At 40.0% G+C, this 24,224-nt stretch overlaps 1 protein-coding gene across 4 annotated transcripts in view; it reads left to right on the forward strand.

The window, feature by feature from the left end:
- TRRAP (transformation/transcription domain associated protein) overlaps positions 1-24,224 on the forward strand; it is a 156,600-nt gene that overhangs the window by 84,920 nt on the left and 47,456 nt on the right. For 2 of the 4 annotated variants that reach the window (XM_054041328.1, XM_054041330.1), the window contains 7 exons: positions 474-593; positions 896-1,183; positions 1,716-1,853; positions 2,971-3,083; positions 3,551-3,686; positions 11,334-11,525; positions 23,846-24,041. In XM_054041328.1, the coding sequence (XP_053897303.1) occupies positions 474-593; positions 896-1,183; positions 1,716-1,853; positions 2,971-3,083; positions 3,551-3,686; positions 11,334-11,525; positions 23,846-24,041 (1,183 nt within the window). Of the gene's footprint in view, positions 1-473; positions 594-895; positions 1,184-1,715; positions 1,854-2,970; positions 3,084-3,550; positions 3,687-11,333; positions 11,526-23,845; positions 24,075-24,224 lie in introns of all 4 variants that reach the window. The other 2 variants (XM_054041327.1, XM_054041329.1) reach the window with 1 other exon arrangement.

Genomic DNA, 24,224 nt, shown 5'->3' on the forward strand with positions numbered 1-24,224 from the left:
AAACAGCATTGTTTTTTAATAATTCATAAGAAGCTAATTGTTAGATGAGCGCTATTTTGTTATCCTCTGAAAACATCAGTAGATCTAGCCAATTAACCTGCTTGTTTTGTCTTACCACCAAATGTCAGCAACCCCATTAGTCACCTTTTCCCTTCTCTTCCTTGAGAGCGTCTTACTTTTTTTATTTGTAGCTATTCTAGTCATGAGTTGTTGTCTTAATAAACATGGAAATATGGTAACATTTATTTCACAGTAGTTTTCTCTTTCCACCTAAGGGAAATTTTGAAAAATTGTATTGGTTATGGAACACTTGGGAAAACAAGTAATGTAACTGCTTGCACACATCCTGGGGAAGCTTAGCTGCTGGACTGTATCCTACAGTAACTCTTCCATGGTGCAAATTCATTGAAAGGTCTTTTTTTTTTTTTTTTTTTTTTTCCCCTTTACATCCCTAATTGTTTCTCTATTTCTAGACTGGAGCGTTATTAAGTGCCTTTGTTCAGTTGTGTCACATCTCTACACCGTTAGCAGAGAAAACTTGGATCCAACTTTTCTCCCGATTGTGGAAAATCTTATCTGATAGACAGCAGCATGTGAGAATCCTTTTTGTCTTTTTGGTAGTAGCTGGTGTTTCAGTAGATTGTAATTTTCTGCCATAATTACTTGTTCCCTCACTTTAAAAATAATCCATTTCTAGTGTTTCCTCCAGCTATATGTCTTAATACTGGTTGCTTTTGAAAGAAATTGGCCCTTCAGATTTCAAAGGGAATTAATCTTTTCATGTTTTAACTACTCTATGGAAATTCCCTCATCTATATGGTATTAGTAAGACTTTAAATATGACCTAAGTGTTGGAATAGTCTGAATGAAATCACTGTTTCTGTTTTAATTCCAGGCTCTTGCAGGTGAAATAAGCCCTTTCTTATGCAGTGGTAGCCACCAAGTGCAGCGAGACTGCCAGCCGAGTGCACTAAACTGTTTTGTGGAAGCAATGTCACAGTGTGTTCCTCCCATTCCCATCAGGCCCTGTGTGCTTAAGTACTTGGGTAAAACTCACAACCTGTGGTTCCGTTCCACATTGATGCTGGAACATCAAGCCTTTGAAAAAGGATTGAGTCTTCAGATTAAACCTAAACAGACAACTGAATTTTATGAGCAGGAAAGCATAACCCCTCCTCAACAGGTAAGGAATAACATTAATTAAATTATGATAGCCTACTAAAGGCAGGGACGACCTAGGGTGACCATAACCAGTTACACAAAGTTAAACATGAAAGTATCTGTCCACACTGGCTGCTAAAGTGTGTGGATATCATGCTAATTACCATAAAAAGACCTAATATGCTAGTGGAGACAAACCAGGTCAACACATGAGCAAGTTTTGAAAGAAGCTGAATTGTAATATGGTGCATTGTTAATTTTTTATATATCCAGTGATAATGGACCACTTACTTCCTGGGTTTTCAAAGAGTGATCATACAGTGGAGGTCTAGACATAAAATTTAAAAATGTCATATTTAGAACTTAATTGTTACTTTTATGTCTTTCTTACCGTATGTTGTGTGGTTTTTATCATATGCTTTACTTTAAAATACGCCAACTAACATGCTTTCATGTGTAAGGCATTTACTTAATAAAAAAATTGATCACAAAAAAATTATAGCAACATTTTGACCTTAGAAGAATGTGCTTGGTTATTTGCTATGTTTTTTTAGGAAATACTGGATTCCCTAGCTGAGCTTTACTCTCTGTTACAAGAGGAGGATATGTGGGCTGGACTATGGCAAAAACGCTGTAAATTTCCAGAGACAGCAACTGCTATTGCTTATGAACAACATGGCTTTTTTGAACAGGTAATATTTGCACAATATATGCTGTGACAGACCCAGACCAGTGGGGTACAGGAGTCTGGTAGAGGGCAAATATACTGGTCACTGGATGAGTAGTTTTCTGTTCCCTGAGTGACCAGAGCAGGGGCTGCACTAGAGTAATCAGGAACCTGCTAGAACCAGTTAAGGCAGGCAGGCTAATTAGGACACCTGGGGCCAATTAAGAAGCTTCTAGAATCAATTAAGGCAGGCTATTCAGGGCACCTTTAAAAAGGTCACTTCGGTTTGTGGTGCGAGTGTGAGGAGCTGGGAGCAAGAGGCGCAAGGAGCTGAGAGTGAGAGGGTGTGCTGCTGGAGGACTGAGGAGCACAAGCGTTATCAGACACCAGGAGGAAGGTCCTGTGGTGAGAATAAGGAAGGTGTTTGTTTGGAGGAGGCCATGGGGAAGTAGCCCAGGGAGTTGTAGCTGTCATGCAGCTGTTATAGGAGGCACTATAGACAGCTGCAGTCCACAGGGCCTTGGGCTGGAACCCGGAGTAGAGGGCGGGCCTGGGTTCCCCCCAAACCTCCCAATTGACCTGGACTGTGGGTTCTTCCAGAGGGGAAGGTCTCTGGGCTGTTCCCCAACCCATATGGTGAATCTCTGAAGCAAGAAAATCCATCAATAAGCGCAGGATCCACCATGATGGAGGAGGAACTTTGTCACAAAAATGCACATTATTAAACTTTGCTTTATATAGATTAACTATCAGTATAAGCATACTAAAAGCCCACAAAATGTGTACTTACTAATAAGAACAAAAAGAAAAATTCATTTGAGTTGAGGATAATGTCTCAAATAAAACTTCTTCTGTATGAAATATTAATTTAAGACTCCATGGTACATTGATAAGATATGTTTGAATATAGCCAAAACTAGTTTCCTGCAGTACATCATTAATTTGACTAAGAAGCATAAAATTGTAAATAAGAAAATAAGTTAACCGTCCTAATTTATTATAGGGTCTGATAATAGAGGTATTTAAAGAGTTTTTAAATCATGTATGTGTCTTCAAAAAAAAATCTTAATGAAATGCAATCAGATATATGTTTAGAGCAGATATAAATCTAAAATGAAGTGCTTTCTTTCTTTATTTTAAAGGCACAAGAAACATACGAAAAAGCAATGGAAAAAGCCAAAAAGGAACATGAACGAAATAATGCCTCCCCTGCTATCTTCCCTGAGTATCAACTCTGGGAAGACCATTGGATTCGGTAAGATTTTAAAATTGGAGCAGAACGATGTTGTTAAAAAGCACGATAAAAGTATTCTAGTAATTTAAAACATTGATTACTAAAATAAACTAAGCCCAGCACATTTAAGAAACAGAGCAACTTAGGGGAATAAAATATTATATTGCTACTCCTTTAACAGACTTCGAAACGGCTATACGTAAATCATTGCAAAAGTATAATTTGCTGTTTGTGGAAACAGATTTCACATGGAATTTGTTTTCCCATTTAATATTGGGATCTGGGTCACATGAAAGTGCAGTTCCCCCTCTTCATACACTTTTATATTATTGTTTTTGTTTATTTTCAATCCTGCAGTCTATTTACAACCATTGCAATGCCTTCTAAGCATTTTTCAAACATTCATGAATGCAGATGCTCTCCTGATATGAAATGCTTAAAGTAACTTTTAAATAACTCCTGCTAACACCGTGTTTTCATTTTCATAGCTGCTCAAAAGAGTTGAACCAGTGGGAACCTTTGACAGAGTATGGCCAGTCCAAGGGCCATATAAATCCTTATCTGGTACTTGAATGTGCATGGAGAGTCTCAAACTGGACTGCTATGAAGGAGGCACTGGTGCAGGTGAATATTTTTGAGAATTTGCAGAGATAACTTTTTGTTTCATTGTTCATTGTGCTGATTGTGTTTCTTCAAAGTCAGCATTACAACTCATTTCACAGAAGCAGTAAACTCCTCTTTGGGGATTTTCTTCTATGTAGTGTACAGCTGGGTATTTTGGCAACCAGAGCATATTGTTTCAACAGGCTAACTTGGGTCTTTCCTTCTTATTTCCCCCTCGTCTTTCTGTCTCTATACAAAGCTTCCTTATAATTCAGAATTGATATTTCATAACAGGGTAGCAATCACCAGGGTGGGTGAAGGTTGAGACATGGTGTCAAATTATTAAAAAGCACCAAGTGGCTGATTGGTGAACATGCTGGTGCCAGTAGTGATTTATGGGGAAGCTTGCAGAAGCATTTACAGTGCTGCATAAAAAACATATTAGGGGGGGGACCCTAAACATCAAATCAAAACTTGTGGGTTTGTGTGATGTAAGATGGTAAGAGTAAGATAGGGATGGGGGAAATAGATTTTTGTCTATCCCTTTACGGTTTGTTCCGGGAAACGTGGGATGGTGATATGAAAATCAAACTGTTGTACCTTCTGTGGATGGATAGATTGTAACTAAACTCCCAGTTTTTAAATGGAAAAGCCCTCTGTCTGCAGTGTTAATGTAAGTTTAGATGCTTTGATTTTAAGTGATAGAGCATGACAACACCAGGCCCTTTCCTTCAGTGTCTTATAATTAACATTACTGCTTCCACAACCATTTACTATGTATAGTTTTGCAAGGCTGTTAGGGTGTGCAAAGGCCCAGATTGACACCTACATAGGAAAACCTGCATACACCAGGAAACTGGATAAATTTTGGTTTCCCTTAATCAACCCTTTGTAGGCAGTGGGATGCTTACTTCCATGTGTTCTGATATTCCAAGATTGTCAGGGACATAGTTAAATTCTAGGATATCCAGGGAGGGCTTGAGTTTTTGTATTGCCAGTCTTCATTCTGCTAAAATATGAGATTGTGGAGGGGAAAATGAGATCATGGAAAGTAAGCATCCCCTAGTTTTACCTGGACTTGCCTCCTTCCCACAACCGTGGAGCTCCAGCCCTGTGGAGTTATGGTGCAAGGTTTTGGGGGAAATAGGGAGTATGCCACAGAACTGCAGTATTCTTTCCCCCACCCAGATCCACCCTGTTAAACTTGCAGTAGTAGAATTCAAAAGCAACCTCAGGGCATAATGCTGAAAACCTAAAACGTTGATATATTGTAGTGTAGACCACATTGTTTCAAATAAAACTGCAATAATTATTATTAATGCACAAGCTACTTCAACAAAAGTAACATGTCTCTCCCTCTGCCTCCATTTGTCATTAATATGCTGGTAGGTAGGTTTGGCAGACTCGTACTAGGTCTTTGAAAGAGAGAACTGAGTAAGACAGACATGAAATTTTATTTGCTAAGTTTAAATACTGAATGCCTGAGATTTGGAGTGTACTTGTTGTCATCACAGGCTGTTGATAATGCCAGCAGATATTATTTTAGTGAAACAAGTATTGCAAGCTGAGGCTGCAGGCTGTTTATATGCTGTGATTGCAATATGTCAATTATATGCTTGGCAAATACCTGTTCTAATTTTTCTTAAATTTTATTGCTCTGCAATGGCTTTCGGAAGAGATATTTATACAGTGTGACCTATTGGAGGAGGACTGCTTCCCGTGTTAATATTCTTCCACTTTCTGGTCAAATTATAAAAGACCTCTGAAGTAACTGTTGGGTTTCTCCTTTTATTTGGCTTTTTTTTAGTCTACTTAATTTTATTTCAGAATGAGTCTCAAATATTGCTTTTTACAGCAAATCCACTAAACTTTAAAACTGCATTTTAAATAACCATTTTCTAGGCAGGGCCGCTAGCACCACCTATTATTAAGGTTGCCTGACACTTCCCATTATAAGACCCTGTTTTCAGTTGTTTATAACTTTGCTAGTCTTTAACCATTTAGGGTATAATTTTCCATGCTGGATGTCTGTCACAGGGTGATTTTTAATTTCCTCCTAAAAAGGTTCAGCTGTTTCTGAGACCAGGGCTAGGGAAAAAAATACATTGTTTTGCCCGTGTTAAATGTTTGAGACATCTTCTTTGAAATGGTCTTTGGAACAGGGACTTCAAATTTGACAGGGAGTGCCCTTTGTGTCAGGGATGTGCCTTTTGCCATCCTTGTAAAAATCCATCCAAATGTGGCCAAGTTATATTGCAGTTTGCATGTGCTTCGTAGAGAATTGCTAGTGCATTACAGCTAAAATATCTGAAGAGTCTCACTGAGTATGCCCGAACCTCTCCCAGATCCTAGAACTGGCCCGACTGCACATGTGCCATCCCCTGATGGTGACTGAGCTACTTCAGCCCAGGGCTACAGGAATGAAGATGATTGTCCCTCTAATGCAGTGATACTCGGACTGAGGCTCGCAAGTTGCGAGTGGCTCTTTAATGTGTCTCCTGTAGCTCTTTGCAGCACATATTAAGAGTATGTGATTTAATTATTAACCAATCAGGAAGGGTTTACTATATTGTTAACTAATTGCAGTTGATAAAATAATAATAATTGGTCAGTCATTTTGCTGTGAGAATTTTATTTTATATATATTAAAAATTAAATTAAATACAAAATAAAATAAAAATCTCACAGCAAAATGACTAAGTATTATGTATGTATGTATTTATTTTTATATAAGGCTTTTTTGGGTAATGCTGATCACTAATTTGGCTCCTGAACCAGTGAGGTCTGAGTATTGCTGCTCCCATCTACTCTGGGCTGGAGTGGGGTTGGGCACTGTAACTGAGAGCAGGGAGCCTATCCTGTGCTCTCAGTGAACCCCCTGCTGGCACCCAGACAGCATGAAGGAGAAAGCCATCTGATTCAAATGCAGAGGGGACAAAAGCCAGACGTGGGGTGGGGGGTGTCAAAGAAGTATATATTAGCACAAGGAGTCTGGTAAGACTGGGACTGGATGGGCACGGAGGACAGGACTCTGAGTCATGGGTAGATGAGGAAGATGGGGAAATGTCACAGGGGGAGAGTGGGAGCCAGTTGGCTGGGGAGGATAATGAGATTTGAATGAGGAGCTGTGGGGATAGGGGGAAGACCTGGGATTGGCTGGACAAGAAGACTGTGACTACGAACCAGTGTGGTGGGGAATGGGTGTATCGGCAACTGATCTGACAAGGAGCTAGGATATTGGGGGAGAACTTGGACTGTCTGAGCAAAGAGACTCAGACAAGGAGCTAGGGGCCAGGGGAGAGACTGAGTTTTGAGGAGAGGTCTGGGGAGCCAGTGGGAGGTGAGAGGAAAGAAAGAATGGATGAGGAGCTTGGAAGGGTGAACTGGACTGCCTGAGCAAGGAGACGAGGCAGGGAGTTGAGGTGGGAAGGGCGTAATAGTTGGGTGGGGAAAGAAGCAGAATGCCTGAACAATTTTTTTCAGATTATTTAAATCATCCCTATCCTGAGACTTGTAATTTTTGTCCTGGAAGTAATTATCACCAATTGACAAACTTCTGGTAATAGTAACCTGGGATAGAAAGCATGGTATGACTTCGTCGAGTTAGTATTACTGGTATGAGCTACTATAATGAGCTCATCTTATACCTTTCAGATGTCACTGCAGATAAGCTTCAAAATGTCTGATGTGCCAAGATTTTTAAATCAAACAAGTCTTCAGACTGTAGGTTCAAAATGTGTTTAATGCATTGGAGATAACCGGTTTTGAATCAGCTCTTGTAGTTTAATGTGAGGCTTATTTTAAACATGTGACCTTTAGAAGCCTACAGTACATATATACTACCTCCTCCCCTCAGATATTCTAAATTCATTAAGTGGCACAGATACTGTTTCTTTGTTTGGAGACAAGGAACCAGGTATGTAATGGAGTGCAGTAGTCTTATTTTTCACTTAGTAATTTGTAAAATGTTAGGTTTGCAGCTGCCTGCTATTGACCTTCCTGATTCATTAGAGTTCATTGTGTTCTGGTTATAATCCATTTTGCTGAACAACATGCACTTGAAGACCACTTAACCTTCCTCTAGTCCTTTTCTAGGTTCCACTCAAGAGATTGTGGTCTTTGCGATCCATATGCTTGATTAATGAATATTTTGTAAAGTTTTGACTGTTGTAGAGCAGTCAAAAGGCAGGAGGCATGTTGTATATAGCAAACATATTTAAAGAAGTGTTGTTTTTTCAAGGCACTCAGAAGTTGGCAATATAGATTTTGACCGATTTTTATACAGCTAAATGGCTGCTAGACATTATTTTTTTTAAAAGTTGCTCCTCTGAGAAGAAATAGTGCAAAAGTAGGTAGATACTTTCACTTGAGAGAAAACTTTGAGGAATTTTTAAATACTCTTTGTGTCCGAATATAAAAAGTGAAGTACATTGAAGCATGTACAAGAAATCACCCTTATTAGGCAACCTCTGGTTTTAAAGCTACATCCCTAAGGCTCCTAGTATATGCTAAATGTCACCTTTATTAAGAGTCCATCTGTGTTATGCAACAGATGGGTGTAGTTCCTTGTAAGGTTACTTAAAAACTTCAGCATATACAGACTTAGACCACTTGGAAAGAATTACAGAATTGATGTGGCTACAAGTACATTTTTCTGGTATATTTGCACAAATGCATTTCTGTAATAATTATTGAATCCTTTTTACTTTGAATTTTATAAAATATATGAACAGTATTTCAAAGTAAGTTGAAAGCCTTTTTCATTTTGAGAAAAAGACAATTCTTTAATGCCAAGCAGATTTGTTTCGCTTAGGACTTTGTTGGTGTGGGACATTAAGCCAGATATTGAACCGAGATCATCAAGGTGAGAGGCTAGTGCATTAAGTCATGAATTGAAAGGAGTTTGCTGGTCTGCATCACCCAGTCACAATATAATGTGATTTGATTATTTCTCTTTGCATAAAAGACAGGACAGGAATAGCAAACCTTATTGCATTTCAAGATTCAGTGGCGTTGGGAGAGCCCCATAGAAGCTTGCACAGCACCTTCTTATCTCATATATGGATTTAGAAAAGCAATTAGTCCCTCACTTACCTCACCTAGCTTGTCTCTATTTATGTAATATCTTTTATTGAACTAACTTCTGATAGTGAGAGAGACAAGCTTTCAAGCTTGGACAAGACCTGTGTGTAAGCTCGAAAGCTTGTCTCTCTCACCAACAGAAGTTAGTTCAATAAAAGATATTACCTCACTTGCCTTGTCTCTGTTATCTTGGGACTAACACCACTACAGCAATACTTAAATAAATACTAATTTTGAAAAATCTGTTCAGTTTCTGAAACCAGCACACACTAACCAGAAACTATTTACTATCTGCAAATAGTTCATGCACCTAGTGACTTTATTTCTCTAAATGTCCAAATAGTTGCAAAAAATGAGCCTGTTTCTTCAAGTTGCTGAATATCCTTAACTCCAGTTGACTTCAGTAACTTGCAGGAGCAATTTCCTGTATCCCAAAACCCTCCTTCATGGTGATTGTTTGTTTATTCTTGCACGATAAATACACTGCATTATATGTTTCTTAATATATACAAAATGTATCTGAATTCTACATCAGTTTTGGGGAAAAAAATACAGTTTCTCAAGGGTTTTTTTTTTTTTTAGTGTAGAACATCTGTTAATTCTTCTATAATTCTTTTTCCTCACTCAGACATAGAAGAGGGAGATGCAATAAGTATGTATTACTTCAGGGGCTAAGCATGAAAATTGTAAAGATTACTTGATGAATGAAGTACTGTGTTTGTCCTTTGATAGGACCCAAAATTGAGCTGGTCAGGCTGTATCATTGTTAGAAATTGGAATTTCTGATAACACTACTGATGACTAGAATTGAATATTTGGCTTAACTAGCAGTTTTGTCACTTAGTGATTAAACAGTTATCTGTCCAAAAAGAGCAAATTATAGGTTTTCAATATATAATTTTAATTTATATTAGTTTTTTTGTTTCAATTTTTAAATCAATAATGTATTCTGTCCTATTCAAGTATGCGTAAGTTCTTGAATAATTACACAGAACTTTTAAGAACACTTTTGTGGTAAGCTTTCTACAGCTGTAAAAGTAAAGAAAATGTTGTACAGTAGATTTTAAGCCTTGAGTTGTAGCTGAGTGAATTGATCATGTCTGACAGGTTCTACTTCTGATGGCTTTCAGTTTAAGTAGAAGTGACAACCACCAGCAACTGCAGATATGTTTTAGCTGGAGTTGTGTGAATGAGATATTTTCAGTAATGGGGCATTTACTAATGGACTAAAGAGAACATACTGAAGCTATAAATTGAGCTTCTGTGGCTTTAGACAGATCCATGTAATGGTGTCAGGAAACATGTATTCATAAATAGCTGGATGTGAAAGAATAATTACTTCTCTGCTGATAGACTTACTGGTTTCATTTTATTGATACTCTTTTATGCTGATGTTACTGAATCTGACTTTGAACAGCTTATATTAAATGTATTAGTTTATGCAATTTAACTCTTGATCCATAGGGAGCGATCAGAAAAGATGGCAGCTATATATCAGTTTTCCTAAATCTTTGTGAAACCGTTTTAATAATCTACCTATTAAAGTTGAGGTATTAAAATAACAAGTGGCCCTTGATATAGGACCCAAGACTCCTTTCCATTTGCTCACATTGCCATTGTGTTTAATGATCCAGTGTATCGTGTAATAAAAAAAAATGATGATTTTCATTCTGTAAGTGTAGGGTTGCTACCTGACGGTTTCTCTTTACAAGCTCAGGCTTAAAAGCTAGTTGCGGATAAACTGAAGCAAGATTTAAAGTAATTGATACATTACTTTAACAAATGAAAGTGATTCCTTTGATATTTTTAAGCTAATGAAAATAGAACAAAGCCAACGTAGCTGGAATTCCTATGCAGCACATGAATACAAAGGGGGGCTGCACTGGGAGAATTGAGTGCTCAAGGTATACAGAATCAGGCCTTTACTCTCTGCTCTGAATGCTAATGAGTGTTTGCAAATATTTGTGAGCTAATTTAAATGTACACTCTTTATTTAGTCAGATCTTCTCAAATGTATGCAATAATCAACCTTTCAGTAAATTTGTTGCAAAACATTTACATACTATGGATAAATTGTGCTTTGATTCTTCTAGTTGTCATATTTTTGCCACTCCTGTATTTCAGGAAGTCTCTGAAAATAGCTTAAAATTTATTCCTCGATCATTTTAAGTAACAGTCACTTTTTGACAGAGTCCCTGTATGCAGATACTGTTTTGACATAAACATATAATTAGTGCTAGATCGTTTTTAAAAAAATTGTCACTTACTTATTCTCCTAAAAACTTAATGATGTACAGGACAGCTAGGCAGTCTAGTATCTGTGCAATATGTTCACATGTAAAGTTAATTTATGTTGCTGAGAAGACATGAATATCAACAGGCGAACAGAAAATCCCACAGATTAGAGATTTTAGTTTCAGGAAATACTATTTAAAGCATTCTCTTTCAGAAACTGGAATTTCTAGAAATTAGTCCATTTAAAAAAAAATCAAGTTTAAAAATCAAGTTGTATGTCCATTTAAGGTTTCTTTTTGCTTTCAGATTTTCTTGTGGTGTTTCGTAGCTAATTTTCTGTTTTACCATTAGGTGGAGCTGAGTTGTCCAAAAGAGATGGCATGGAAAGTCAACATGTACAGAGGATATCTAGCAATCTGCCATCCTGAAGAACAGCAGCTTAACTTCATTGAGCGCTTGGTAGAAATGGCCAGCAGTTTAGCCATTCGTGAATGGCGAAGGCTTCCTCATGTAGTGTCACATGTTCACACTCCCCTTCTGCAGGTGAGATCAAGAACAGCCGTACTGGGTCAGACCAATGGTTCATCTAGTCCAGTATCCTGTCTTCTGACAGTGGCCAATGCCAGGTGCTTCAGAGGGAATGAATAGAACATGCAATCATTGAGTGATCCATCCCCTGTCCTCCACTCCCAGCTTCTGGCAGTCAGAGGCCAGGGACATGAGGAGCCAGGGGTTGCATCCCTGACCATATTGGCTAATATCCATTGATGGACCTGTTCTCCATGAACATATCTTATATTTTTTTGAACCTCAGTGAGGTTTTTGCCATCACATCATCTCCCTGGCAACAAGTTCCATTGGTTGACTGCATTGTGTGAAGAAGTACTTTTGTTTGTTTTATCATTGGGTGACCCTGGTTCTTGTGTTATGTGAAGGAGTAAATACATTCTTAGTTCACTTTCTCCACACCGTTCATGATTTTATAGACCTGAATTATATCTCTTCCCCTCCCCCCCCCCCCCCCTTTGTAACCTCTTTTCCAAGCTGATTGGTCCCAGGCTTTTTAGTCTTTCTTCTTATGGAAACTGTTCCTTCTTCGAGTAGTGTTCCCATGTGTGCTTCGCTGTAGGTGTTTGCGTACCTGCGCTGCTGATTGGAGAACTTTGGTAGTAGTGTCTGTTAGGCCCGCACACACATTGTCTCTCCTTGTGCTTTGCCACAAGGAGGCTAGCCAGGGCATCCTCTGTTCCTTCTGAACCACCCCTGGTTAGAGACGGAGCCCTTAGCTGTCCATTAGCGGATCATTAACTCTACTTTTCACTTGTTAATCTTTAGTTTTTAGAAACCCGTAGCCTTTTTTTGACATTTATTTGGCTGTCTTAAAAAACAAAACAAAAACACAACAAAATGAAGAAAGAAAACACTTTGTTCTTGTGTCAACCTCGGGTGGGGGAGAGATACCTGGACAAAGGTATGCCCAGCTCTCCAGGTTTCAAGAAATGTCGCACTTGCAGCGCGGTGATTCTGGTCGTGGACAAGCACTCCCAGTGCATTCACTGCCTCAGCAATGTCCATATCCAACAAAAGTTTCCCCTCTGCCAGCAGCTGCGACTGAGATCCGGTAAGGAATCTCCGCCAGAAAATCCTCTTCATGGATGTGACTTCCCGACCCCATTCGTCCAGCGGGTGCGAGTCTTCCCCTCAGCCTTCGACTTCGAAGAATAGTGGTTTGAAGAAACGGTCTGGGACTTCTCTCGCAAGTCAAAAAAGAGAGTGGGGGTTCCCTCAGCTAGCCCAGGGATAGCTGAAAGCGATCACCATCTCGCTCGATATCCTCGGCATTCCCGGCACCGAGATTGTCCTGCACCTATGCCTTACAGTTTCAAATCGCCAATTACGAGGCACTCACGGTGAAATATGACTACACAAATTACAATAAATTACAAGATTTTATTGATAAACTGACGGAGAGCTCCCGGAATTCCTTCAAGGCCATCATTCAAGAAGGGCAACTGGTTGCGAAAAACCTCTCAGGTTTTCCGAAGGAGGTGAAGACTACAGTGGAGGACCTCTCCTTTGAAGGGGTGAAGCTCTTTGCTGAGAAGACCAATGCCTCTCTCCACTTCTTGAAGGATTCCAGGGCTGCTCTCAGGTCACTGGGAATTTACGCACTTGGGTAAAAGTCACTTTAGCTCTCAATAACAAGAGAGGCCTGGTTCATCCCAGTTCCCATCACAACAGAACTATGAGCTCCAGAAGAAAAAGGGTAAGTTCTTGAAACGAAAGCCTTCAGATTCCCAGCCATTGACCCAACCACCTGCCCCTAAGCATCACGTTTGATGGGCAGATCGAGGTGCCACGAGACCACTCTCCATTACTACCTGTGACCATGCACCCATTTGGCCACCGTTTGGCAGTGTTCCACAGTGCGTGGGAGCACATAACATCAGACAAATGGGTCCTAAAGATCGTCAGATCCGGATATTCCATCCATTTCACCTCCCTATCCCCTCCAAAACACCCTTCTCCATCCCTCTTCAGGGTCCCTTTTCATGTGTCTACTGTGGCAGGAGATAGATTGCTGCAGTTAGGAGCCATAGAACCAGTACCTCAACATCTACGAGGAAAGAGGTTCTACTCTTGTTACTTCCTAATACCCAAAAGGAAGGGTGGTTGGAGACCCATCCTTGACCTCAGAACTCTCAACAAGTTCATCAAAGCTCAGAAGTTCAAGATGGTCACCCTAGTGACAATCATTCCATCACTGGAACAGGCAGACTGGTTTTCGGCCCTTGACCTAAAAATGCCTATTTTCACATCTCAATACTACTGGCTCACAGACATTTTGTCAGGTTCACTCTGGGGCACGAGCACTACCAATACAGGGTCCTCCCTTTTGGACTTTCATTGGCCCTGAGAGTATTTTCAAAATTCTCTCAGTGATGGCTGCCCATCTACAATCTAAGGGATAATGATCTACCCTTATCTGGACAATTGTCTCCTCAGAGCCTGGTTGCTTCAGTAGGCTCATCGAGCCACCCAAAACATTATAAGCTTGTTCACAGAGTTGAGCTCACAGAGGTGCAGATCAGTTCCCAGAAGTCGACCCTCACACCAGTGCAACGTCTAAAATTCATAGCTGCGCTACAGGTCAAAGCCTTCCTACCTCAGGACAGGTTTCTATCCCTGGTAGACAAGGGCCAGCCAGAATCTGCCTCCAGCTCCTGGAGCATATGGTAGCTGGCACGGTTGCGATTCCACACGGCAGACTTCACATGCGATGCTTACAGCTATGGTTCAGCTCAGTTTACAGTCCAAACAGGGACAGTCTGGACAAACCCCTTTCACTCTCCATCAGGATCAAGAACTCCCTGGACTGGTGGAAGAACACGGCCAATGCATGCAAAAGGGGTCCCCTTCTTTCAGGCGCCACCTTCATCACTCCTTTCCATAGATGCATCCCTCATAGGATAGGGCGCTCATCTAAACGGTCGCCCATGGAGATCTCCCTGCACATCAATCTCCTCGAGTTGAGAGTGGTCAGGAATGCCTGTGTCAATTTCCTCCTGGTGATAAGAGGATCACATACAAAGGTCCCGACGGACAACATAGCCTGCATGTATTTTATCAACCACCAGGGATGAGCACAGAGGCAATAAAACTGTGGAACTGGTGCATCTCTCACAACATCACCTTATCCATCGCTTCTCTCCCGGGTACTCAGAATGAGGTAGCAGACAATCCCAGTCACACCTTCCCACACAAACACAAGTGAGAGATGCACCCGTGATTACTTCTCAACTTGTTTGCACAGTGGGGAGCACCGTCCACAGATATGTTCCCCTGAGGCAGCGCGTGATGTACCCACCAATCTCCCTTCCAGCCACTCTGCACCTTCTCTCTGACAAAGGGTCTATTTACCTGCAGAAATGATCCAGGTTCCAGATTTGGTGCACGTCCCAATAAATCTCTCCAGTGTCAGCAACTCTTCCTCATATTCTGGAATATGCCCTGACCCTTAACCTCAATTTTTATCCCCTAGCTCTCTCAGGGTCCACCTAGCAGCTATTACATCATTTCATAAACCTGTAGAGGGATACTCAGTACTTCTGCACCCGGCCACTAAAAGGTTCCTTAAGGGAATAACAAACCCTTAACCGTGACTTCCTACCCTGCCATGGGATCTAAACCTAGTGTTGAAAGGGATGACTAGGCCTCCCTTCGAACCTATGGCCACCTGTTCACTAGCATATCTATCGATAAAAATTATCTTTCTGGTTGCAATTTCCCCTATTCTTCTAATCAAGGTAATAGCAGCTCTCATAGCTCATCCCCCATACACAGTGTTCTTCCCTGACAAGGTTACACTTAGGCTGCATCCAAGGTTCAGCCCTAAAGTGACCTGCTTGTTTCACATGAATTCAGTCTAATTCACTTTCACGTCTTCTACCCAAAGCCTCCCCGAGACAATAGGGAGGATGTACTGCATACCCTAGACCAATGGTTCTCAACCTGTTTACCACTGTGAGCCACATATGCAGCTCTCTGTGTTATGTGGGCATCCACACACTATATATACTACCTGTATGGCCCTCAGGGCTGCAACTATGTGCTGATTCGGCTGCAAGCAGCCTACGGGCCGCAAGTTGAGAACCACTGCCCTAGGTGTTAGGAGAGCTCTTGCATTCTACCTCAATAGGACAAAGGCCTTCAGGAAGTCCCCTAGACTGTTTCTCTCTATGGTGGAAAGATCTAAGGGCTCAGCGATATCAGCCCAAAGACTATCCAAATGGGTCTCAAATTGCATCAGACAGTGTTACCAAATTCATAACATGAGCCCTCCGGACTCGATCCATACACATTCCATGAGATCAATCTCATTTGTCTCCTTCCTCAAGGATGTCCCCATTTCAGAGATCTGCAGAGCAGTGACATGGGTGTCAGTCCACACCTTTGCAGATCATTATGCAATCACTAGGGACTCTGCCTATGATGCCAACTGAAAACTGACCATTTATTCTTACCCTTTGTTTCTGATCCATGAGGGGACCTTCCCTCTTATCCCATGACTGCTTAAAATCCCTTCATTACAAAATGATTTTTCCAGTAACAAGTTTCAGGATTTTAGTAATCATAAAAAAAAAAAAAAAAAGTTTTGATGAAACATAGTTGATATTTCTGGGAGGTCAGGGAGGGCCAGGGGAAGATTCTCAAGTAATTTTATAGCAAGAAGCAACAAAGAATCCTGTGGCACCTTAAAGACTAACTGTTAGTTTTTAAGGTGCCACAGGACTCTTAGTCTGGATCTGTAAAAAGCCACAAACACGGCTACCCCTCTGATACTTTATAGCAAGAAAGAGTTCTTTTGTTACGCAATACTCATAACTGAAAGGTTATTTTGTGATATTTTTACATTAAAATTGCAACATTCATATTTTGGTTGGAATTCCTTTATAAAGGTTTGAGTGTTACCACTGCAGGTAAACTAAGCTTTGAGAAAGTTGGCCTTGTGGCTCAACCTTTTCTTTTAAGGGACTTTGGACCAGCTTATAAGTCACCGGAAGGGCTCCCATTCATTTCAGTGGCCTTTGGAATCAGGCCCATTGTGAGGCTGTTATGCTGTTGCTTTATGATAACACCTGTGGAAATGTAGAATGAATCTGTAAAATGGTTTTCTTTTCAGTTCAACACATTGTAAATTAAGTACAGATTTCAGAAGCCTAAAATCTATAGGTTACTTTTAGTCTTAGGTAGACTTATTCAGCCGAGCCAACTGTTTGAAGTCAGTGCCATTAAAAGAAAAATGTGTGTTCAGGAATGCTGGCATTGCTATCGTCAGAGTAGAGTTCTGAACACTAAAGTTATGTCTACACATCAGTAAAATACCCACAGCTGGCCCTTCTCAGGTGACTTTGGCTCACTGTGCTTGGAAAGTGCAGTTTAGATGTCTGGACTTGGGCTGGAGCCCAGGCTCTGGGACCCTCTCCTCTTAAGGGGTGCCAGAGCCTGGGCTCCAGCCTGAGCCCAGATGTCTACTCTGCAGTTTTATAGCCTTGCAGCCTGAGCCCTGCAAGCCCGAGTCAGCTGACCCAGGCCAGCCACAGCTGTGCCACAACTTTTATTGCAGTGTAGTCATCCCCTTGGCTCAAGGCTTGGTGTCAAAGAAGAACTTGTTGTCTAAAACTCTGGCATTAGTGAAAGACTCTTTTCCAAAGGGTAATAGTGCTTAGCTGAAAACTACTGCAGACTCTGGGACCTAAAGCTTGAGCATGTGTAGTCTGTTGAAATGAAAAAGGAAAAGACTTTAAATACAACATTTTATTTTAGTTCTAAATTGTAACACTTTAACCAGCACTAGGGACTCCCCTCTGTGCAGAAACCAAAAGCAAGACTTGCCTCTGAGGCTGTTTTTTCATGCCACTTTGTACATCTCCTGAAGATTCCCTTTTGTACAGCAACTCCCTGTCCACCCAGACATATCATACAGTTAGGAGACTAGGTGCCTTCTCACTCCATTGCAGCCCTCCTTCCTCTTCCCCTCCTCTCCTGCAGAATCTGACCATGAAAATCAGGATCAGAACACTGAGGAAGGACTCTTTCCACCAGACTTTTTGGAGAAGACTATGTAGGAAAATAATTGCCAAATACACATTCCACCTACAGAAGAAGTAGTTTTCTTCTCACCACTATGGCTGATTCAGATCCACTAGATGCACAAGGTGATCAACAAGAATAGTGCTGCCTACTTTCTTCATGCCTCCTACTTGAAACTCCTCTTTGGTGAACTGCATGAAAGGGAGCAGGAGGCACCAGCTCACATCCTAGTTTACTAGCTCTGTGATGTGCCTGGATGAATGGGGACTCCCCGTTCAAAGATGGAATCCTTCAGAGAATTTCCCCTAGTGCTGCAGAGGAGGCGAAGGAAGGGCAGATGGAAGATCTCTGTATTTGAGTGTATGTTTACATCAGTGGCCTCCAAAGTGGGGTGCGCCAGAGGATCCTTGGGGGTAGAGCCGCCACGGCAGGGGGGGTGTGATCAAAATTTTTTACTGATAGGGGTGCGCGATAAAAAAGTTTGGAGACCACTGGTCTACACTACAATCGCTAGAATGCAACAACTCTAGGTGTGTAGCGTAGATGCGCTGACAGTGGCTACATCAAATTATCCCTTGTGCTGATGTAAGGGGGGAAGTTCATGTAGGTGCCATCCCATCATGTATTCTGGAGACTAAGGTGCGTGCTTGTATCCTTCACAAAGGTGATCTCAGTTGTTCCCCAGATACAGTATACAGTGGATAATGCCAGCAGCATGAAAAGTAGAACAATCCCACCTCAGACTGGGGATCACAATATACCGTGTCTTGGGAGTAAGCTGCCTTTACTGCAGAAAAAAAGTCTGCTACACCCTGCTGGATAAAAGGAAGGATGGAGCTGGAGGTAGGCTGCCCTTGAAATAGGGTGTTTCTGGACCTAAAATTTCAGCAGTGGAGCATTTCCACTCACTTGTGCAGAGAGAGACGTGAGGAGCAGTTCATTAATTCCAGACTGCAGAACCTCCAGCAGGAAAATAAACAACTAATTCAATACCACCTACATCAACTGACATAACTCTTCTGGCAAATGTCAAGATGTCATTTAAAAGTAGGAAGGAAATGTTTATAGCATAAGACTTTCCTACTTTTTCGTGGAACTGCAGTACGCTGTACATAGTCTTAAGAAATTATGCGCATGCTATTTCATGTATGCGTGCCAATCCTTGACTTCTGTACAGAAATAAGTGCTGTTTCAACTGGAAAACCAAGCATATAGCACACAGAGACTCAGCCAAACTGTCATTTCTGTGCTGTTTTGCTACATACTATCTTTTATCTCTTCTATTTCTTATTTCTAGATTAGACCTGAACTCACTGCCAACTCTTGAATCATTTTTAACAGAAGTTATTTTGACTTCAGAAGCATGCATGCTATTATCTGCATTTCTGCAAAGAGTACTCTCTTTGGAATAATAGAAGTAAAAAGCTGTAGTTTTTCCCCTCCCTAGTTAAACAGGACCTCAGGCTTGGGTGTTTATTTAAAGGCTCAGTGTTTAAAATTCGTTTAAGTTCTTTTTCTTGTCATCTTTAATTACCTTCTCCAGAACCTGCTGCAGGGTTTGACAGCATTTAGGGCTAGAGTTTCTGGGGTGTGTGTGATGTGGTGTGTGGAGCTTTTTTGTTTTGTTTTGTTTCCTTATGTAAACCTAGTTTTATTGGTATTTCAGATTATGAAGAACTACAGGCATTGTTCAAAACCAGTATTTTTAATCTTTCTCCTTGGCATACGCCTTACTCAAAAATAAGATCCACATGAAAAATTAGGGGAAAGAGTTTCTTCCTTGTCATATCCTGAAAGGGTTGTGAAAACCTTTTGAGAACATTTCTCTTAAGCACTCAGAAATGTCTTTGAGGCATTTTGCGCAAATTTAAAAAGTCTCTCTCCTGAAGAGTGGGCAATTTAAGTTCAACATGACACAGCAAGTATGAGTCATAATAGCCTGAGGAGGGGGAAAGAGAGAGGAATGACAGGTGCTGGTGATATTATATCTAACTCTGTAAGGAATGGCACATCTTGAAGGTTAAAGAGCTAAGCTTCTAGTTAGACAGAAGGCTACTGGGTGTGGTGGCTGACTCTCCCATAATTTGCATAGATGCTGCACTACAGCCAAAAAGGATTCCTACCTCACATCTTGCAGTATAAAATATTAAAACCTGATATGTTTTTCGGATGGTTTTAGCTGCCTGTATAAATATTTTAGAACTTCAACAGATATATATATATATATTTTGGGGGGGGGGGCAGGGGGGATGAATCGGTTCCATTGCCAAGGGGGGATGACGACAACTTTTTAGCTGTCAAAATGGTTTTTTGAGTTATTGATCTGTTTTTCTGACCCTTATGGAAAAACCACAAAGAGAAATAATGACATTGAACTTGCCACATGCCAAATTATTACCTTTTTAAGGAAAAAGGAAAAAAGCTGCAAAGGACAGAACTTAGATATTCTGATACCAATAGAACTCTTTCTTTCACTTTATGTTGTTAAAAATTGAATGCCTTTCAACTGCCATTGAAAATATTTATGCCCCATCTATACCAGCCAGCATGAGCAACAAAATTGTGTTTTCCAGCTTAATCACACTCTTGAGTACATGGCACTCTTCCAAACCCTAAAGCGTAAAAGATTTGAATGCCTTCGGGTCACAGGTAAACCTGGGAAGTTAAGATTCTGGGAAGTTTTAAGAAGTGGGACTCGGAAGAGGCTGTCAGAACTTTTGGGTTTGCCATTATTGAAAAGGATAGTCTTAGGAAGGGAGTTAATTTAGGGCAGACCTGTGAAGATTTGATTTGGGTTTTCTTGTAGTTCTCACTTTTCCATTTAATATCTCAAGTTCTAAGCTGCCTCAAAAGTGAGTGTATGAACTATAGATAAGTATTGTCTGTGGGTAAAAATTCAAAAGTGCCTAAGTGACTTACGCCCTTAGGTCTCTGTCTCATTAAGAATTTCGGATCTTAAAAGCCAAAGTCACTTAGTAAAATTTGATCTAGGCTCCTGATGCTTCTGAGAATTTTACCTTGTGTCCTTAATTTTGTGTTGTACAGAGTCTACTAGTTACTAAAAATTGGCTCGTGTTACTATTTAGAAAGTTTAACTTTTCACATCTAGACTACTGTTTCAACCACAGCCCTGTGCAATAGTGTTGGAAAGATAGCACCAACTGTTCATTTCTTAATGGACAAATCCTCATGTCATTAAAACCCACTGTTACCTTGGTTGGCAATTTTGGTAGAAAATCCTAAATTGATTGGGCTTGGGAGTAGGGTGACCAGATGTCCCAATTTTATAGGGACAGTCCCTCTTTTGGGTCTTTTTCTTATATAGGCTTCTATTACTCCCCACCCCCTGTCCCGATTTTTCACATTTGCTGTCTGGTCACCCTACTTGGGAGCTACCTTCACATATAGACATGGTGCATCCCAAAGAGGGTAAGACGTTGCCAGGACAATGCCAGGAAGCTTGCAGGGTCGCTACCTGTGGTGCACCTGTTTTACACATAAATTGGACTTTGTTTTTATGATAAGAATCTGACACCTTACACAAGCAATATATTCATGTATAAAGCCCTCTCTTCAGCGTTTTTAATGGACGGTCGTTTTTTATGAAGTTTCCCTTATCCTCTGTGGCTTTTGCAAGAGTTAAGATAGGTCTCTTTTCCTTATTCTTCGTACTCTATATGAGCCATAAATAGCAAAACCTTAAATCTGAAAGATCTAGAATACATAACCAAAATCATTATGCTTGTGTGGACATGTCCTACACAGTAGCCTGTTTCCCTGAAATTTCTTAATCATTTATACTGCATCAGATGAGTAGTGAATGAATACATAAGGTTTCTACATCTTAAAATGTGTCAGAGTAGAGTTTTGATAAATAATAGCAGAACACTTCATTTCTTTGAGATGTTACATCTGGAGGATGGCTTGATTGAATTAACTCCTTGCTACCAAGAGTTGAGAATTTATTTAGCTTTTTTCAGGGCTGGCAATGGATGTGCCTAGACCCTCCAGCATGAAAGGATTAATGTTGCGAAATAAAATATTTAAAAGGTTCCATATGTGACATCAGTTAAAGTTAGTATTTTTAAATAATCTTTATATATATCCCCAGTGTAGAAATGATAAAATAGGCAGTGAATGATGAAGGTACAAACCAAACAATGAATTTGCACTGCAGTAATTACTTTTTTATATCAGATAGTGTGTGATTAAATACCTGCAAGAAAATTAAATTTACATGATGAATGGAAGTAAGATGAAGGTTAAGCTATTGTGTGAGCTGATACTGAGATGATTGTGGGAAAATATTACTTTCCTTAATTTATTTTGTTTCAAGAGATTTAACTTTGTAAATGTGGACTGATTTTTGAACAGTTATTTTATTGAGTTGATTAACAGTGAATGCAAATGTTATCTATTGAGAAGTAGCTTAGAGAATAGTATATTGGTTTAATTGTACTATAGATGATTAAATTCCAGTAAAGAGTATGGGTCTTTTCTGTAGATTGTTGAAGTTCAACAAAATGTCTGCTGTTTCTTGTAGGTGTGAGAATGCTGCCATCTTCTGTTTGTTGGTTTCCTTGATTTGAGCATGTTGGATGGCTGTAAAAGTCACTTTTAAATTGGTTATATACTACAAACATTAACATTTTCGAAATGTCTTCTTAGTATTAAGCAAGCATAGACCATATTTTATGCAGTTATGCTTTCATTGTGGAGTTCAGGAAGGACCAGTAACTATTTTTATAGCTTCTATGAAAAGTTTGCATTCCATTGATTTAAGATCAGTACTTTTATTCCAGCCTGCTACTTTATCATAAACTAGGTGCTATCTACTATTTTCTGGTGGTCTAAAGTTGATATAAATTCAGATTATATTTGAGAAGGTTTCCCGTCAGAATTACTTTGTTTTCAAGCAGTAATAATAATTGAATCATATGAAAATCTAAATAAATTTTGAACGTTTTCTTTCTGGTGATTACAGAGTGGCAACTAGCCAGCCAGCCATTGTTGTCATTTGGATTAGGGATGTATGGAAAAAATACTGTCGCAAAATAAAATTTGGAGAAGATGCAAAAAATTGCAGGTTCACCACCTCTACTACTTCTGGTTTTCATGAAAAATGAGTATTTACAGGCACAGATTTTATATGCAAGACCTGTTGAAAGGGTTTTAGACCAAATAAAATATAAGTTCTATTGTTAGTTCCACCCTATGTGAGAAAGCCATGCTAATTGGTTACCTGAACTTTTAGCTGAGTCCCAATATTGGCACAAACACATACTATTATAGAGGAAATAGCTACAATCAGTAATGTCCACTCAGAACATACATGGTGTTAATTTTTTTTTTTTTCATAGAATATCAGGATTGGAAAGGACCTCAGGAGGTCATCTAGTCCAACCCCCTGCTCAAAGCAGGACCAAATCCCTAAATGGCCCCCTCAAGGATTGAACTCACAACCCTGGGTTGAGCAGGTCAATGCTCAAACCACTTGAGTTATCCCTCCCCCCATAAATTAATGGAGATATCCTATCTCCGAGAACTGGAAGGGACCTTGAAAGGTCATTGAGTCCAGCCCCCTACCTTCACTAGCAGGATCAAGTTCTGATTTTGCCCCAGATCCCTAAGTGGCCCCCTCAAGGATTGAACTCACAATCCTGGGTTTAACGGGCCAATGTGCAAACCACTGAGCTATCCCCTCCGGTTAGGTCTCCTTAGAAAGACAGGAATGCACGGAATGAGGTGCTTGGTACTTGATTTGCCTTTCTGGAAAAGATGAACGTCTGAACCATGCTACTGGAATTTTAAAGCCAAGAGTCTAGGGAAGCACTTAAAAAAAAAAACAAAACAAAACAAAAAAACAGGTTTAAAGACATCACCTCTGGCATGAACTGAGTCTCCAGGCTGGTGATTCAGGATGTCAGTGATCTTACTTATGAGAATTTCAATAAAATAATATATGTCAAAATGCTGATTCTACCTTTCGATTTTTTTTGGCTTAATTAAATTGGTTATTGACTGTCTCTCTTCACGAGAGGTTATGAAATCCTCTGATATCTCATTGATAACCAGTTTGGCAAAATAAGAATATAAATAGCTCAGCTGTGTACTAAGTGACTTACCAATCAAATTATTGGTGGATCTCTTCATCTGATAAAATAGTGTGGACTATTTATACTTCTGTAGTGCTGCAGTCTTAAGATACACTTTTGGTCACTAAACAAGGAAGTCTATGTCTTGTAATTTATATTCCTTAATCCTTCTAGGCAGCACAGCAAATTATCGAACTTCAAGAGGCAGCACAAATAAATGCAGGGTTGCAACCAACTAATCTAGGGAGGAATAACAGCCTGCATGATATGAAGACTGTTGTAAAGACTTGGAGGAACAGGTTACCTATTGTGTCAGATGACTTATCCCATTGGAGCAGCATTTTCATGTGGAGACAGCATCATTACCAGGGTAAAACTGCCTGGTCCAGCATGCATTCATCATGTAATTTTCCAGACCACCCACTGTTTTAAAAATATTATTTTTGTAAATGTATGTCCATTCTCTTGTTTCAAACACTCAAGAATATAATTGATTTTGATACTTATTTGAAATAGAACTTCGTTTTAAAATGTTGCATATTTTGCATCTAAA

Source organism: Malaclemys terrapin, chromosome 10, assembly GCF_027887155.1.
Source record: "Malaclemys terrapin pileata isolate rMalTer1 chromosome 10, rMalTer1.hap1, whole genome shotgun sequence".
Classification (NCBI taxonomy): Eukaryota; Metazoa; Chordata; order Testudines; family Emydidae; genus Malaclemys; species Malaclemys terrapin.